Source organism: Phoxinus phoxinus (genome assembly GCF_949152265.1).
Source record: "Phoxinus phoxinus genome assembly, chromosome: 4".
Classification (NCBI taxonomy): domain Eukaryota; kingdom Metazoa; phylum Chordata; class Actinopteri; order Cypriniformes; family Leuciscidae; genus Phoxinus; species Phoxinus phoxinus.
The window spans coordinates 21,928,805-21,947,797 of record NC_136879.1 but is presented as its reverse complement, the minus strand read 5'-3'; the positions used below and the strand labels follow the sequence as shown (position 1 = coordinate 21,947,797).

At 37.1% G+C, this 18,993-nt stretch overlaps 1 protein-coding gene across 3 annotated transcripts in view; it reads right to left on the bottom strand.

The window, feature by feature from the left end:
- Window positions 1-16,159, bottom strand: part of gabbr1a (gamma-aminobutyric acid (GABA) B receptor, 1a) — a 49,180-nt gene extending 33,021 nt beyond the window's left edge. The window contains exons 1-7 of one of the 3 annotated variants that reach the window (XM_079609086.1): window positions 16,092-16,159; window positions 13,661-13,747; window positions 10,944-11,008; window positions 10,680-10,818; window positions 9,602-9,787; window positions 9,465-9,482; window positions 3,362-3,522 (exon numbers count right to left, since the gene is read on the bottom strand). In XM_079609086.1, coding sequence (XP_079465212.1) covers window positions 3,362-3,522; window positions 9,465-9,482; window positions 9,602-9,787; window positions 10,680-10,818; window positions 10,944-11,008; window positions 13,661-13,747; window positions 16,092-16,125 — 690 coding nt within the window. In that variant the 5' untranslated portion in view covers window positions 16,126-16,159. Of the gene's footprint in view, window positions 1-3,361; window positions 3,523-9,464; window positions 9,483-9,601; window positions 9,788-10,679; window positions 10,819-10,943; window positions 11,009-13,660; window positions 13,748-15,789 lie in introns of all 3 variants that reach the window. The other 2 variants (XM_079609087.1, XM_079609088.1) reach the window with 2 other exon arrangements.
- Between the last annotated feature and the right edge of the window lie 2,834 nt (window positions 16,160-18,993).

Here is an 18,993-nt window from a genome sequence, read left to right as displayed (position 1 = left end):
ACTGCTGATTGGCTCACACTCTGTCCTCACCATCATGAGTAGACCCGCCCCCTACTGCTGATTGGCTCACACTCTGTCCTCACCATCATGAGTGGACACGCCCCCTACTGCTGATTGACTCACTCTCTCTCCTCACCATCATGAGTGGACATGCCCCTTACTGCTAATTGGCTCACTCTCTCTCCTCACCATCTTGAGTGGCCAGCCCCCTACTGCTGATTGGCTCACTCTCTCTCCTCACCATCATGAGTGGACATGCCCCTTACTGCTGATTGGCTCACTCTCTCTCCTCACCATCATGAGTGGACATGCCCCCTACTGCTAATTGGCTCACTCTCTCTCCTTACCATCTTGAGTGGCCAGCCCCCTACTGCTGATTGGCTCACTCTCTCTCCTTACCATCATGAGTGGACACGCCCCCTACTGCTAATTGGCTCACTCTCTCTCCTTACCATCATGAGTGGACACGTCCCCTACTGCTGATTGGCTCACTCTCTCTCCTTACCATCATGAGTGGACACGCCCCCTACTGCTGATTGGCTCACACTCTGTCCTCACCATCATGAGTAGACCCGCCCCCTACTGCTGATTGGCTCACACTCTGTCCTCACCATCATGAGTAGACCCGCCCCCTACTGCTGATTGGCTCACACTCTGTCCTCACCATCATGAGTAGACACGCCCCCTACTGCTGATTGACTCACTCTCTCTCCTCACCATCATGAGTGGACATGCCCCGTACTGCTAATTGGCTCACTCTCTCTCCTAACCCATCATGAGTGGGCACGCCCCCTACTGCTGATTGGCTCACTCTCTGTCCTACCCCATCATGAGTGGACACTCCCCCTAATGCTGATTGGCTCACTCTCTCCTAACCCATCATGAGTGGGCACGCCCCCTAATGCTGATTGGCTCACTCTCTCCTAACCCATCATGAGTGGGCACGCCCCCTAATGCTGATTGGCTCACTCTCTCCTAACCCATCATGAGTGGACACTCCCCCTAATGCTGATTGGCTAAGTGTGTTGTGCTGCTCGGTAGGGCTGGGAGATATATCGCATGACATTGTTAGGCGCATCTCGTCAGTAAAGACGGTTCCTTGATTAGTAGTAAATCATCATCACCTGCTTTCAGATGTAGTGGCATTTACTACACAGACTAAATGCCACTACATGCTCAGCTTGTTAACTGACAAGCTGAGCCATATCACATTAATTATCGCAGGCGATACGGGCCAAAACAGAGGTCGTTTTTTTGTTAAAAAAGGTGTTGAGTAAATGGCCCTTAAAATGTAATTATCTCTTTTCCATAACAAAACTCAATGAACAAATTTTTTTATCATATATTTTGGATTCAGAAAAAAATTATTTAATACATTAAAGAATTACAATCATTAACTTCTAAGACTTTTGAATGCTTTTCAATGTGGGTCAAATTCGACTCAAGAATCACAGGTGGATGCGGATTCTTAAGCCAGTAGGAGGTCTAGTGAACTAACTGGGAAGACGATGACTATCTGGAAACCTTACACACTGTAAAAAAATTTGCTGCGATTATTTAGCACAATTTAAAATCCAACATTGTTTCAACTTTAAAAAGTATGTGTTCAAGCTTGACTTAAAATATTAAGTTTAGTTAACTTAAGTTTAGTTTGGTTAAGTTGGATATTTAAGTTATCTCAACAAATTTTAACTAATCGCAGCCACATTTTTTACAGTGCAGAATGTTATGATTCATCGGTAAGAACCTCTCATCTGTGAGCGGTCAGACAGGTACCGCAGATACACAAGAGTCTGTAGAAGAACCTCCTTATCCTTACGAGATCTACAGGGATGCAAGTTTGTTTGAACTGTGGTTTCACTGGTGGCTGTTGCCATGCCAACCCTCATCTCCCTGATTCTTCCTCTATAGAGTGCGATTGCAATGCAGAGTGTGGTTCACCAATCACAACCATGGTACAACACATCTCCGTCCAGTTAGAGCACTCTTTAACCGTTTCCTCACCTATGGGGTGTTCAGAACCGTCACACCACTCTGAGAAAACTAAACTGGCCCGCTTTGAACTTCTGAAAGTGCTACGTATTCATTAGCAGTGATAAGAGATACATCACAATTGCACACTCTTGCACATATTTACTATCAGACATTTTACCTATCAAACCAGCACTGATGACATATTTAAATGCGCTGGCAGAACTGAAACCAACTTTTGACAAAAGTCAGAAAATGTTTCTCCTGATGCATATATTGCACAAAAAATCCTATTTAAAAATAAATAAACAAAATACAATAAAGAACACACTTTTAAGGGGGGATCTTTCGAAAACTCTGCAATGCTAAAGGCATACATAAGCATTCTTGGTGCATGAATTTGGGAGTATTTTTAGGAAGCCAAATTACTTTATGCAGCTGAAGCCTTACAGGCTGTTGATAACAGCCAAGTGCAGCGAGTTGTGAAATATTAATGTACCAACAACTGCAATGTCAATTCGATACCAACTCCTGAATCTCAAGATACAATCAGTGCCACAATATTAATGAAGCACCTGCTAAACACTGATAATTTCATGCCATCTTAAATTAACATCTGGTACTTATCTATGTTTCAGTCCTTGAACATGAAATATTTGAATACATTAACACAATGATGTTTCTGGTTCCTAAAGTACTCAGCAAAAACCCTTGAAATTTTTTTTTAATTCATTGTACATGGTTGAAAAAGACTATTTCTGATCAAATGCAATTGAACTAGCTAAAATGACACTGGGAAATTAGGAGATTGGAAGTAGAAGGACTTTTTTGACATGAAATATATTAGAATATTTTGGAAAGTGTTCAGTAACTTACTTTTATGCTATTGTATAATAATTATGTTTGCAAGTGTATGGTGGTAAAGCCAATTTCATTGTCATGCAAAACCAAAGACACTACCAATACATACGCTGGGACAGTTCATTTTAAATGAATTATATCTAAAAGCAAAACCATTAAAAGCAACAAAAAAACATTATTTTAAAATGATATATTAATTACATATATAAATTATATATATATGCCATGTATGTGTGTGTGTGTGTGTGTGTACATATATATGCTGATTATTTCAAACTATGAGAAACTCAATAGTTTGAAATAATCAGCATATATATATATATATATATATATATATATATATATATATATATATATATATCACTGATGCAGATGATGATTTTTTCATGTCAACTGCAATTTTGAATGCAATGTTGAGCAAAACTATGGTACAACATATAGGCTACATAATATTTAAATATATTTAAATATCAGGAAAACATATATGTTATATGGACATCGTTAATGTAAAGTTTTGACCAGTTCTTACCATGCTGTCATAATGAATGAGCTCCAGCTCGTAGTCCGGCAGAATGTCGCTCCGGTTGTTCACGAGGTCTAAAGCCATCTGCGCTGCGGGGAGACACGCTTGACCACCGGGCCATCCTCCACTCATCGGAAACAGAGCTCCGATGTACAGTTTCTTCTTGCCTGCAACCGCACACGGCCAGGGGAGAAAGATTAGCAGTGCGTAAAAGAGAGCCAAGCTTCTCCAAACTCTCCCCAAGGTCCTGATCCCCTCCGTGGATGCCATCAATATCCAATTCGATATTTATACGTTTTGAACTGAAATTGTGCCTTTTGAGCCAAAGCTGAAAGTGTCAGCACGTGCGATGTGTCCGTGTGTGGAAAGCGCAAAAACCGCAGCACTGAACACTTTAAGCGCAAAGTAGTAGCTAATATTTAGACGCGCATGTGTTAATCCTTGTCAAAATATGACATTGCTGGATATACTAGTTGGGGTTGATATGTTTACATTAGTAATATATTTTCATCGTTGCTGTCAGTCATTTATTGAACTCCTCTTGAACGCGTTCTTGGAGTTTAGTCTTGCGCACGTTTAAAATATTTCAGAATCTTTAGACTTTTTGGAATCTTCAGACTCTTGTTTAATCTTCAGAATATTTTAGAAACTCCAGACCCTTCAGAATATTTTAAAGTCTTCCGAATTTTTGAGTCTTCAGAACCCTTTGGAATATAATTTCAAAAACTTCGAATAGGCTTTTTAGACTCGTCTATAGCTATTAAGCCTATATATTAAGCATATTTTTAGTTTTTAGTTTTTAATCTTTAAGAATCTTCTCCGTAGTTTAAACTCCAAATCACTGATGTCCTGTCACAGAAAGCGCTCCAACATAAACCAACTCTCCAAACATGTAAAAGCACAAACTACAGAAATCACGCTTTCATTGTTGGGCACAAACAAATGCGCCATCGGGCAGTTATTGTCTCTTTCCCTTTCACAGTCACAGACGGTGTGTTTGTAGTACAGCAATGCTCATGGTTCACGGCAGGAGATAAAAACAGGTGATGTTGAGCGACATTACGCGCTCCGCAAATCCTACGTTGCTTTATTTACCACGCCGCTCACGAAACGTGATTAAGTTTTAAGCTGTCGAGCATATTATCCCGGCATCTGATCAGAATATAGAAAAAAAGAACAATTGTGCTGCGGCATAATCCTTTAATCCGCCGGCAGGAGAGGGGGAAAGATTGACCACCAAACGCGCAGAGATCCGTTCTCAGAGCAGACAGCAGAGAACTGTTACTGAACCACTGACAGACGAACTGTAGTGCTGTATAGCAGAGGGGGCGGGGTTAAAGCAAACGCTCTCTTCTGAATCAGAATCATTTACAAAAAGTCATACAGTTGATCTATCTATCTATCTATCTATCTATCTATCTATCTATCTATCTATCTATCTATCTATCTATCTATCTATCTATCTATCTATCTATCTATCTATCTATCTATCAGACAGACAGACAGACAGTCAGACAGAGAGACAGAGAGACAGACAGACAGAGTTCCGCTAATGTGTGTTTCTGTCCATGCATACACATTATGGCTTCCCAATATGTTACAACAAGGATGATAAAAAAAACGTAGTTTTCTAAACGTCTTTCTAAACGTAGTTTTTTGCACGCATATTTTAAAGTAAATGTCATATAATGGAGTTAAGTAAAATGTACTCAACTAAGTTAAGTAAAATGAACAAAGAAAATAAGTACCGGTAACCAGGTAAATTCTACCTACAGTAGTTGAAGTTCACTTTGCAATACTCTGTTTCAAGTACATTTTACTCAAACAGTATAACACTGAATCAAGCCACGCTTTTAAAGTGCAAACATCTAATAAAACAATAGATAGTGTAGACAACATACCGGTATCTACATAATAAATAATTTGGTATCACTAAAAAACACAGAGACCTCAATACTTGATACACAGTACACAATAGGCCTATACAACATTCATTGGATCATTCACAGTATGAATTTGTAATTTTGAGCAGAAATTGAACTCCATATGTCACAAAACAGCAAGTTACTAAACCTAATAACAACAGTGTAAATACAGACTGAATCCGAAATCACCTCCTAAACCCTCAATCACTATTCCCTACAGTACGTTAGTCCACTAATACAGTTCACTTGAAGAGGTGAATGAAAACGAGTAAGTGAATTCAGACAGCCGTTGAGCGTACATCGGTTGTACACTCGTTATTGCGGTTCAATGTGGGATAGAATGAGTGCACTTAATAACGTCCACTATGGTTTCGGACACTACTACAAATGGCTGTCCCCTAAAATAACGCCCTATTTATAGGGTATAGGGGGGCGATTTCGGATTCTGCCCTGGAAAACAGTGAAAATGCAACCTTATTAGTTATTCATGCCCCAGTGCATGATGGGAACACCAGTATCAGAAAGTTGAGTAGGTTTTACTTAATTTTATAACGTTGATATTTACGCTTTAATTTATGCAAGCTTAAATTGGGTACTTATATAGAATTTACTTTTTCTTTTTTTAAAGGTAAAAAATTACATTTGGTTTTTCTGTAGTAATAATTAAACAAATTATTATTGTTATTAAATAAATAACAAAATAATTGTATTCAATGAATCAATGTGTTATGTCTTAAAGTGACAGCAGCCTAATATCCCTGCTGTGTTTTTAATGTTAATCAAACAACAAAAGACAAGGAAATCACTCACTGCTCTTGACTGAATAGCTTTTTGTTATCTATCTATCTATCTATCTATCTATCTATCTATCTATCTATCTATCTATCTATCTATCTATCTATGCAACCATCTGATCTTATCTATAGTGCATTTGCATACTTGCCCATAATGACACCTTATACAGCATGTATGTCACTTTTGTTGCCCCCACAGCCGCCTGCATTCCTCTATTCACTTTAAATACTCTAAAACAACAGAGCAGAGCTGAAATTGATGACATGAACCACCGTGAACTTCAGGACCAGAGATATCCGGTGACATTTGGAGCTCCCTTTGAATCTGCTCTCTCCATATGTCAGTCATTAATTATTCATCCCTGATCTTTAGTTGTTATTTAATAAAAGAAAGGCCGGAGGAGCCACCTGTGAGGATATATAATTACCCGTTAGTTTATGTGATAACTAAATATGTTTTCAAAACAGAATGGTATTTTATGTTCTCGTTCATAAAGTAACTGCGTCCTATAGAGGGCTGGCAAACAAAAGGTCACCTTTCTGCTGAATTATCCTTCAACAAGCACGGTAAGAGCAATGTAATCACCACCCCATACACATGCGCAGGCTTGAATTTATGCACACACACTTTGCTGAGATACACACCTAACCTCATATACATTCATATTATAGTCGCAGGGCAGAAATACACACGTATCTACACACTGGCCAAGTGTTAATCTTCAGCCTGCTGAGAGTGCACTAAGTAGGCGGTGATCTCTCGCTGTGAGTTTACAGAGGGAGGAGAGAGAGAGAGAGAGAGAGAGAGAGAGAGAGAGAGAGAGAGAGAGAGAGAGAGAGAGAGAGAGAGAGAGAGAGAGAGAGAGAGAGAGAGAGAGAGAGAGAGAGAGAGAGAGAGAGAAAGCGCATTTGCGTGGCTTGATAGTCTAACTCAGCAGAGCTGAAAGAAACGAGGGGAAATGAAAGACTGGACAGAGGGATTGAGAGGAATGGAAGGCAATTAAAGGGAGGGATGGATGAATGAGAGGGTGCTACAGTCTTGCTTGCAGGAGCGCTTGTATTACTGTAATGCTGAGAGATTCTGGCAGCCTGAAGAATTATAATGAGATTCTATAGTCTGGTAGTTGACGAAGTCCTACATACATTAAATGTGCATCTAAAACCATTTTAAACAGCATCTTGCTCATTCTTTATTATTATTATGCATGCAACTTATATGACCTCATATAGAGAGAATGTTTTTCAAACGTGGAATTTTTGTCTTTTTCAAGACCCTATGTTGTCAAAATGAATTTGAAGATCATGTGTGTTATCTTTAAAGTGTTAGTGTACTACACATGAAGTTTAGATATACTGTATACTACATCTAAAATGTACACTTTTTCTCTCCTGGGAAAAGAGAAAAAATATGGATGATCTGTGGAGTACACAGTTTTTTGAATCCATCTCTTTTGTCCACTTTCCATTTCTGTCCTGATTTCTTCAAGGGAAGGGGTATTGTATGGGTTTTTTCACGTCTTTGTATCAAATGGACGAAATAAGCTCACACAAATACTTCCGGAGAAAACAGAAAACCATACGGAGAGCATCAGCTTTTGTTTTTTGTTTGCTCTGATAGCCGCAAGACCACACTGAACGCTGCGCATGAGTGTTAGAATCAGGAATGGTGAGAGAACATTGTGCTTGGCACGTTTTACGTTAAGGAGATTAGGCGGTGTTTTGTGGCTGTTCGAACGCATTCAACCATAATACGGTCGAATGTTTTCATCTACGTCTGGAAGTGGTCAAAAGTGGACATGCTCAAAATGTTTTAGAGTCCGTTTACACCTGTATTTAGTGTCGTCCACTTGAACGAACAAAACGCATCTTAATACCAGGTGTAAACACGGCCAAATGCTTTCTATTTTGAAAATGGGCCTCCATGAAGACTTTTACCCTCATTTAGGGGTCACATTCACACTTTTCCCAGTCAAAAGTGTCATGATTCTGCCCTCATGTCCTTGATTTTCTCTAGTCTTGAGGCAGGATCATGACAGACCCATGTTTTGTGCCTGTTTGGGCCATGTGCTTGTGTTGTCTCGTTACGTAACCCCGCCCCCTTGTTATCCTCGTCTTGTGATTATTGTCTAGTCAGTTTCACCTGTCTTCGTCATTAGTGTTCCTTATATAATCCCCATGTGTTTGCTGTCCTGTGCCGGTTCATTGTCAAATTCTGTGTCACACTCGTGAGTACCTTGTCTGTGAATGTCTTAAGAAGAAGTGTTCTGATCCTGTATATACTGTTTGTTTTGTCTAGTTATTTACCAAGTCCTAGTTTAGTGTATCCCTTAGCTGTCTATGTTTTGCCCCCTCGTGGGTTTTGTTTTCTGTTTTTGTCTTGAATAAACCCCTGTTTGAGTTATCTGCTGTCTGCGATTGGGTTCATCCTACCAACCTCATAACACAAGTGTCCAAACACCTCAAATATAACTTTTTTTCCCCCAGTAAAATCAATGTAATTTTTAAAAAAAAATATATCTTGTATTTTATGGTACAAATTAATATTTATGCAATAATCATTATTCATTTGTTTCTACAATTTTGATTGTGCCTGCATATATACAGTATTAGGATGTCTACGGTAATAATGTGCACTTTAAATGGACGCAGGTGTGTATATGGCCTGATGGAAAGAGTTGAAAACATTGTACACTTTGCACTTTATTGCACCTTTTAGCAAAAAAAAAAAAAAAAAATTCAGCCAAACGTGACCAAAGAGCACCAGAGGGTTAAAACTATCTTTGTTATACTGTATAACAGTATACAGTTGAAAATAACTAGCGAAGATACAGAGGCATTTTAAATATGGTATGAAAAAAGAAAAAGGAAGGAAATGGTGACAAGTTACGGGATCACTTTCACTTATCGATATGATTTGTATCTGAAAATCTTAGAAAATAAATAGGATCATACATCCATATAAAACAACAGTTCTCTCATAAAATATTTAATGTAGCAATAATCATAGAAGCAACAAATGTTCTGGATGGTAAAACTAGATCAATTTATGAAGCAAAGTATGTTTTTTACACGTATACACACGTAGTAGCACTATAATAATGGAGATTAGTTTGATGCATTGTGGATTTCACACGACTGATGGTAAAATACAGCCCCCTTGTGGGTGAATAAAGCATTACAATTTAGATTTTCACTCAATGGGAACCGACCGAGATCTGCAATTTGGATTTTTTTTTTTTATATAGCCTATTAACATTAACATTTTAAAGCAAACTAAAGTGGACTATCAAGTGATAAATAGATTAACATGGCCTGTAAAATGTTATTTTTGAGTATTTGGAAAAGTGACCTCTCATATGAGAAATGAAATAATATAATATTGTGTCTTACCTGTATAGTTACTGTCATCTGATGATGCACGAATATATGGGGGAAAACAAGAGCCACAGAGTTAGACAGATCATTCATATTAATAAAACACATACACTTTGTGTAATTGCCAGTTAACTCAACTCATATATACTCACAGACACAGAGTGGTTTAGGTGAGTCCCACTTTCCCAGTTTGGTACAGTGAGAGATATTGAAACCGTTCAATAGGAAGCCAGCGTGACAGCTGTAATGAAGAACGGTGCCCTCTACTGGTTGTCCAGAGGGCTGCAGCGTCGCCCTCCCGTTCTCCAGAGACATCCAGGAACGCGGGCAAACCAATACTGAGAATTTAAGCAACACTTTTAGCACATGCTGACATGCTTTCAGCACATTTGTATTACCTTGAAATTACACAGCTTTAAAGTGTTATGCCACTACCACAACAACACATTGACAATTACCGGTACATTTAAATAAAATACTATTTGTTTTATAGTATAGTTGTTTTAAGTGAATAACATATCATAGAATTTATTCTTATATACTGATTTGGTGCTCTACATTTTTAATAATGGTTCTCATCATAAATGTTGAAAACAGCTTTGACTGCTTAATATTTTTGAGGAAATCACACATTTTTTCAGGATTCTTTGTATGGAAAAAAAAACTACATTTATTTGAAATATAAAATCTTTTGTAACATTATAAATGCCTTTGTCACTTTTAAATGTCACATTTAATGTGAATAAAAGGGTTTCTTTTTTTTCTTACTTACCTCAAACTTTTCAATGGCAGTGTGTCATGGTTTCCACAAAAATATTAAGCAGTAAAAAATTTTTCAACATTGAAAGAGGAAGACATTTGGAAATATTTAACATCAAATCAGAATGATTTTTGAAGGATCATCATGGCTGGTGAAAATTCATGTTTTTCTTTCAAAGTAATAAATTACATTTTAAACATTAAAATAGAAAACCATTAGTATCCTTCATGTATACTTATGAACAAATAGACACACTGATTTGCAGTGATTTTATTATGTAACAAGAAAGAGACTGTGGAGCAATACGAGAAATAATGCAAGAGAAATTGGTCAATTACAGCGATAAGTTCATTATACAAAAGCTTTTGACCTCAGAATGCTATCATTGACCAATCAGAATCCAGTATTTCAGAGAGCTGTGTAATAAATCTAGATATTAATCAATAGAATAGGACAGCAAAGGCACTTACAGCATCTGCTGAGATGGTTCATGTCAGTCCAGGTGCCATCTGGGAGGCACTTTCGGACCTTGGGCCCCACAATAATTCTGCTTCCTCTACAGATATATTCTATCTCATAGTCTACTGGCAAGATATGCACACTGCGGATCTACAGAGAGAAAGAACGAGGGATGTTTTGTAGATTGAATTAGATGTTGCTAAGGTTCAAAGTCCCATCAGAACTGACATTGATGTTTATGGCTGCCAGTTTAATGTGCTGCCATAGACTTTTACCTGTTCCTGAGTCAGTCCTCTGTAGCGTATCCCTCCGTCTCTGGGGGGACGAATGATTGCACATCCTGAAAGGGAGTAAGAGAGATGGGGGAGGATGAAACGAATAGAGAGAATGACATGTTCCTGGTACATTTACATCTGATATATTAGATTTGTGTCCCCTTGCAAGACTGCAAAGCACTGTCGGCTTATAAGGATTTTAATGGTACTGTGTCTATCAAAATACAATGCTCATACCCTTTGGATGATATTTAAGATGTTTAGCACTTAGGATGTCCTTCAAAAAAGACTAGGGGTGTAACCCCGGCATCCTGACCAAATTTGCCTAGTGGCCTCTGTCCATCATCATGGTCACCTGATCATCCCCATCTAAGCGTAGCAGATCCATTCCGAAAAGCCCAAATACATTAACATTGCCATATCCATTATCATTACAATGGCAATCTCTCTGAGAGCTGTCATGACAGAACTGTATGAATTGGTGTGGAACAAAAACGAATCAATTGAATGAATGATTCAATGACTCACTCATAACATCAGTCGCATGATTCATTCCTGAATGAATCAGTGTTGTTAAACGAATAGTTTTAATCAATGATTTATTGACTCACTCGTTTATAAAGACTTGATGGCGCAGCTATGTAACCTGCAGAAAGAATCACTGAGAATCCCCAATGCACTAATGCACAGACTGTGTTCAGACTGTCAGTCCAAATCTGATTATTTGTGTATCTGATTGGAATCTGATTTGATTGATGTTCACACTGTGTATCGCAACTGTTCAGATCCGATTTGTGAGTCCATGTAGCTCTTCCGTAATCCGGAATATCTGCATTGGTTTCTATGGCAATGGCGTTGCATAGACATACGCCAAAATGGCTTTATTCTGCTCTGTCGTCTCCTCCGGGTTCGAAACATGTCTCCGATATATTGTCATTTCCTGCTCGTCCGGCACTTTGCAACAACACCTCTGATAGCACAAGTACATCTCGGAGACGTCTATTTGATGTCTGTATTTACATCTGCAAGAGTGTTTGCTCATCTGCAATACGTCTCCAGGACGTTTCCTGTTAGATGTCATATAGACATTTAGAAGATGATTAAGATTTAGAATATATGTAAAAATGCTTTTTCTAATGCGGGGACACACTTAACGAGTAACGTTAGCTGAAACATTCTAAGACTGAACACACTTACAGACTGTTTCATCGACTGCAGCAGATTTTAAAACACAGACTGAAAGTGACTCGTATTTGGGCATGATCAGTCGTAAGTATCAAATGAAATTACATTCATAATTGGCCTTACAGTCGATAAGTGTGTCCCCGGCTTAAGACGTTCATCAGATGTTTTTACACAGCAGATGCTTTCCAGATTAACAGATCTTTAGCAGACATCTTACAGACGTACCTTTGTTTCTGCAGCGACTTTCAGCATGTCTCCTATAACAACGTCTGACGTTTACGTTTTACGCGGCATGAGAAAGTCACATAGGCCTACACCACCAAACCACCACCACCAAAATCCGATCTGAGCAGGCAGACGGAAGTGGATTTCCAGAAATGCGATTTGAATTGGATTTCAAACCACACATGAATGTAGCTCGAAACTGATTTTTGTTTTTAAATCGCATTTTTTAATTTCTGGACGTTCACACACTAGATATATCTGATCAGATTTCAATCGTATATGCGCAAAAATCAGATTTGGGGCTGACAGTCTGAACTAAGTCAGTAAGAAAACAAAAATACTTGTTATTTGCTTTTATATTATTATGCTATTTATATTTAATATTTGATTATATTTTATATTGCAGTATTTAGTACAAATGATTAATCCGTGCACAAATTATTCTTTTTTCATGTGTCCTTTTATGATTAATTTTTAATCAAAATAACTCCCCATCTCATAGCAGCGACATCTATTCTTCTTTGACATGAAAATGACATGATTTTTCGACATGAAAGCGGGACAACCTGTCACTCGCATGAGATCACAGTAATAGCAAATCACAACCATCTAACATTCCAATCTATTCCTGATGGATAAAATCAAGTCCCGGCCTACATTTTTTCTTGCTCGTGAAGCCGTTTCACTCGCATATACAGTATGTCACAGCAGTGATGGAGAAAAGACTATCTCAACTTTATGCCGACTTTAACCACTATATATATATATATAAAATAATATATATATATATATATATATATATATATATATATATATATATATATATATATATATATATATTTATATATATATATATATATATAAGAATAATAAAGTGCAGTAAAAAGTTAAATATTTTTTGATAAAAATCAGTGGGTCCCTGTTATTTAAAAAAAATAGTTTTATATATATATATATATAGGCCTTGCATGGGGTATGATGTAAAGAGATGAACTGTACGTGACACTGAATTGCTTTGATTCACCAAGATTGTGTAGGCTACATATTGCTTTCGCAATGAAAAGGAGACCTGACATCGCAATCCATTTTTTCCATCTAGTTCTGGCAGAACATGATCCCACGAGGACTGAGGGCAGATCGCTGTTTGAAATCCATGAAGCTCAGTTTCCAGAATCTAAACAGAACGCCCTCTAATCTCACAAAGCAACAGAGGTGGGTCACTTTAGACATTCTGGGGTGTTAAATTCAACATGCACGGACCAGACATTGTCCACACAGACACACACACACAGACACACACACATTACCTTCAGTCGTTGAATTATGTATGGACGAGATGAGAGTAGGAAGCAAGTAGAAAATTACAAGAAATAATAGCTGCTCCATTACTGCATCTGAACAAGAATGAGAGAGAGAGAAAGAGATGACTAATAATATGCTTGATTTCAGCAGGTCACAATTCACACTCATTTCAACCCAATTAAAACTGCTCGTGGCATGACAAGATATTGTTGGCATTAAGATGTGTTAAACATGATAATAACCTGCTGTCTCATTTAATTACACCACGCACGGTCATGGAGGAGGAGGTGGAGGAGGAGGATTCGTGGAACATGGAGGCAGTTTGCCGTCCCTACACTGTAAAGATTTTATGAGCTTTCCCTCAACCACTCTTAGAGAGGAAAAGCACATCCAGGGTGGGTCAAACAACAGCATGCAACACAAACATAAGCAGACGGGTCTATCACACACACACACACAGCTTCTTATAAAGACATTTCAAGAGGACAAAGCGTTGAACAGAGAGTGCTTTCATCAATATTGACTTCTGTATTGAATACACTTCAACCCAGAGGTCAATGTAGATAGATAGATAGATAGATAGATAGATAGATAGATAGATAGATAGATAGATAGATAGATAGATAGATAGATAGATAGATAGATAGATAGATAGATAGATAGATAGATAGATAGATAGATAGATAGATGGGACAGAGACAGGAGATGATTCAGGGAGGTGAGGATCCGAGGGATCAGTTAAACTTTAAACATGTCTCTACAGCACTCCACCTCATTAATTCTGTACGGCACAGCAGCGGCAGCACGACACTCGAAAATCCAGAGTTCGGAGATTATAGTAATCCAAACACGCACAGTAACAACGATTGGTTTGCATTGCACTGTTAAACAAATAGGTTTTCGGCTTTTTTGATTATCCTAATTGTCCCTGTAGTTCATATTTTGCCTACAGCACTTTTAAATGTATACTGTTAAACAACTCAAACTGAATTAAGACTTTATAAAGGTGCATGAATGTGATGTTTTCTAGGGAGTGGATGAGGTTTGTTTTTTATGTTAAAACAGTTGATTAGATTTATATTAAGAATATTATTAATTTTTTATTTGAAAAAAACTTTCAAAATATGCTCAAATGTTGTTGTTTTATGCTTAAGTCATTTAGTCTTCTTCATTGGTTCATAAATTCATTATTACGAGTAATTATTTTGTCTAGTTCAATGTTCGAGCGTCTGTTGTCAAATCTTCATCAGATAATGAGATGTTCCTGGTGAATTCATATTTGATAAATAAAGAATTTCCTAAGGCCCCTCTTATTTTCCTTATTCAAGATTATAAACAAATCTTGCCAAACTGTATATGACACCATTAAGCAAGACATTCTTGTTTTGAAACAGTTGTTTGTATTTACATTAAGAATGTTCTTTCTTTTTCTGACAAAAACTAAAAAAATATGCTCAAATTGTTTTTTTTATGATTGACCTCACATGCTCAAGTCATTTACTCTTCTATTTACTTAAATTGATCAGATATGAATCATCTTTCTGCTATATTTTTATAGTTAATACTTTTGACAAAGTCACAAAGGGATATTTTTAGTTTATACAATGAATAATAATTTGCACTATTGCACTAATAGCTTATATTTCAGATATCAAACAGTAAAAGTACATCTCCACAAGACTACAGTGTCATGAATGTGATATTGGCTCGGTTTACGGTTTGTTGAGAGGTTAGGAGGAATATTTTCAGCACCAAGGACAAGTCCTTTCAGCGGGTCCCCATAAAGACTCGCCACTACTGCTTTATTATTCTAATGTTGTGTTGTATAATATGACGCTTTCTGGTCTAAAAATATATGTTGTCGTGGGGGATGATGCTTCCCTGAAGTTTCCATATTAACATGGCTGCGAATGTCGTCAGCGTGCTGTAGTTAGTCTACTACACCTTTAAGCGCACCGTTGGTGAAGTTTTGTGTCCCGTGCAAAGCATACTTCGAGTTCGGCTCGTTAAACAAAATATATCAGTCAGATATGCATGATTACACAGCCGTGAGCCACTTCTTCAAATAAAACACATGCGAAACACAAACGAAACTCAAACAAGCGAGGACATCACGTTAAAGTGTTTTACTCACAGTAAAGGCCCGGTGCAGCTCCAGCAGGACCGACCCGAAGAAAAGAAACACGATTTCCGTTCAGTGAGAGTTTAAATATAATATCCACACATGCAAGCGCGATGTCGCTTTGATCTTGCGAATCTGTGCATCACATTTGCGGATTGCTTTATGGCTTTTAGAGAAGGGTCTGTATTGCTATTCATTAGATCATCGCAGGTGTAAATCACAGGCTACATAGAGTAACATTATCTTCATAGCGCTCATCCTTCCTCCTTCCTTCCTTCCTTCTTTTTTTCCACTCCCTCCTCAATCTCACTTACTTGTGACGTAACGGGGGAACGCAGCGTACGTCATTTCATCCTTGCATCACGAGGCATCTTCTGTGCTCAGTGGATATAGATAATTGTGAACTACTTTTATACACTATTTTGTTTTATTTTTCCTTTATCGGTCTCTATTTATCCAGTTATTATGTGGATAATTAAAATAGCCAACATTTAAATGAATTATTTACCCTGTTTTGTATTTTCGGTCTCATTCGTATTATTTTAATCATGTGCCAATTAATTAATTACTATAGTTTCACCAATGATTGAAATTACATATATTTATATATATATATAAAGAAAAATTTGTTCTTAAAGGGATAGTTCTCCCAAAAATGAAAATTCTGTCATATTTTACTCGCCCTCAAGTTGTTCCAAACCTGTACGTTTCATTCATGCTGAAAACAAAAGAATATCTTTTGAAGAATATGGGTTACCAAACAGTTGACCCCATTGACTTCCTAATGGAGGAAAACTAAATATCAACTGTTTGGTTAAAGAACAATTTCTTCTTTTGTGTCCAGCAGAAGAAAGAAACTCATATAGGTTTGGAACAACTTGAGGGTGAGTAAATTATGACAGAATTCAACATTTTTGGGTGAACTATCCCTTTAAGAAGAACAAGTTTAAAAAATGTATTAAAACTTTTATTATTTTGTTCTGTAGAGCACCCACTTTTATTCTTAAGAAAGTCACATTTGCCCTCTATTTAAATAAACAACATTAATACTTATTTAACACTGTTTCAACCCTTTGTTACTATTACAGAGTGAATATGTATGTGCAAACACATGCACATACAGTTAGATATACATTTTCTATTAGTTTTCCTTCCTCCAGGATTGTCTTCTGTTCCTCTAAGCTATTCATTATGGGCACAGTCGTCTATTTATACTTTGCTCTTTAATAATTGAGAAGAGATGAATCCTTCCAAAGAGTCTATTTTCAAGACGATCTTCACTGTAAAAAATGAGGTGTTAGCAGAATGAAGTTAAATGATTGAATTTACTAAAAATGTCAACTCTTCCTTCTTTGACCTATTTAGATGACCAAGTAACTATGACAATATGTAACTTTAGTTCTATGCAAATTGTTCTCTTAAGTTTTAAATTGTTTAATATAATCTCATGTGTTCTATGATAATTGTCCTGGAAGTAAATGCATAATAATATAACACTTCAATAGCACCACACACAGACCTTAATTACACTCTTAAAAATAAAACGTTCCAAGAGAGAGTTTGCACATAGTTGCCGCCATAGAAGAAACATTTTTGGTTCCCCAAAATACCTCATAGTGAACAGTTATATTTTCCTTAGTGAAGAACAATTTGAAGAACCTTTTTCCACTGGAAAGGTTAAATGTTCTTCATGGATGCATAGATGGCAATAAATAACCTTCTCATTGCAGATTTTCATATTTTATTTAATGAACTAACAAGCAACTGTTTGCCATTTTGACAGTTTAGTTGTTACACTGTAAAACATTTTTTATATGTTTCAACTTAAAAAGTAGGTATTCGTGCTGCCTTAAAAAAAAATTATTTAGTCAACTTGAAAAGTGTAATTGTACTAAGTGACAACTAGGCTATTGGAGTTGAGTAAACTTAAAAATCTTAAGGCAGAACAAAAACGTACTTTTTTAAGTTAAAACAATTGTTTTACTGTCATGTTTCGTGTTCCAAGTACACTCTTAAGAAAGAAAGATTTTAAGATTAGTCAGTAAACAAAACATATATTATGAAAATATAATAAATATTATAAATCTTTAAAAAAGGCAGGAAAAGGTAAAAAGGCAATAGTCATGTAAGACTGGAAAAACTAGTTGAGGAACGACCACTCCTCGAGTGGACAAAGGACCTTGCTGCAAATGAACATTTGAACTCCCCCTCGTGCACTAAGGACGAAAGTCGCACCTCTGAGTCATCCTAACCTACATTTCACTCTCTATCACCTGAAATTCACCCAAGAATATATATAGTTTAATGTTAATGATTATACAAGATTAATGTTAAGTATTATACATATTTAGAATAATTTAAAATGTCTCAGAGTGACTGGTACAAATGTCTCATTTCCAAATAAGTAAAACAAAAGGTAATAAGGTTTTTAAGAGTTTAGAGATAACTGGCACTCGGGGCCTTCTGTATGTCAGATCAGCCCGTGATGTTGGAGGACCTCAAAGATGCATCATGTATTTTAAAATTAGGTTTGCATCTTTTCTCTTTATTCCAGAGCATTTGATGTTTTGTATCGATTATCTTTGAGTTGATTATGTAATTTGCATGATACATTTACCTGACGTAATAAATAGTTACTTTGATTATTCTAACTGACTCAGACATTATTTCCATTTGAGTTAAAAAGAATAGTCAAACATTGGCTCAAGTTTAATGATGCACGGATATCATTAAAACCTTTTCATTTATGGAGTCAGATGAAATAACGAGAAAATACATATGAGAAACTGTGTTCTATTTAATAAAAAAAAAATTTGGTACGAGAAAAGACAGTAACAAGCAGAGACCTTCCCCGCTGGTCGACTGCCCCCATTGGTTCCATTTAGCCGGGCCTTACAGTCGTAATCGTGCAGATTGCACACAGACCAGGGCAAGGAAAAGGATTTTCAAACAGAAATATTTTTGTCTCTTTCTTTTTCAGCATCTAAACAGCTCAGGAGTCAGGAAGGTATGTGTAAAAAAAACTGACAGGACGGTACAAGTTGCCAGAGAAAGAGCGCAAGATTGACTTCAGAGAGAATAAATTACAGTCAAAGTCTTATTTCAGTGATCTGCTGGAGCTTCACTTTCATATCAGAGGAGAGACTGCGCAACTTCTCTGCCCTTGCACTTTTGAAGCTGGCAGTTTATTCAAATCAGGAACGACATTTGCTGGAA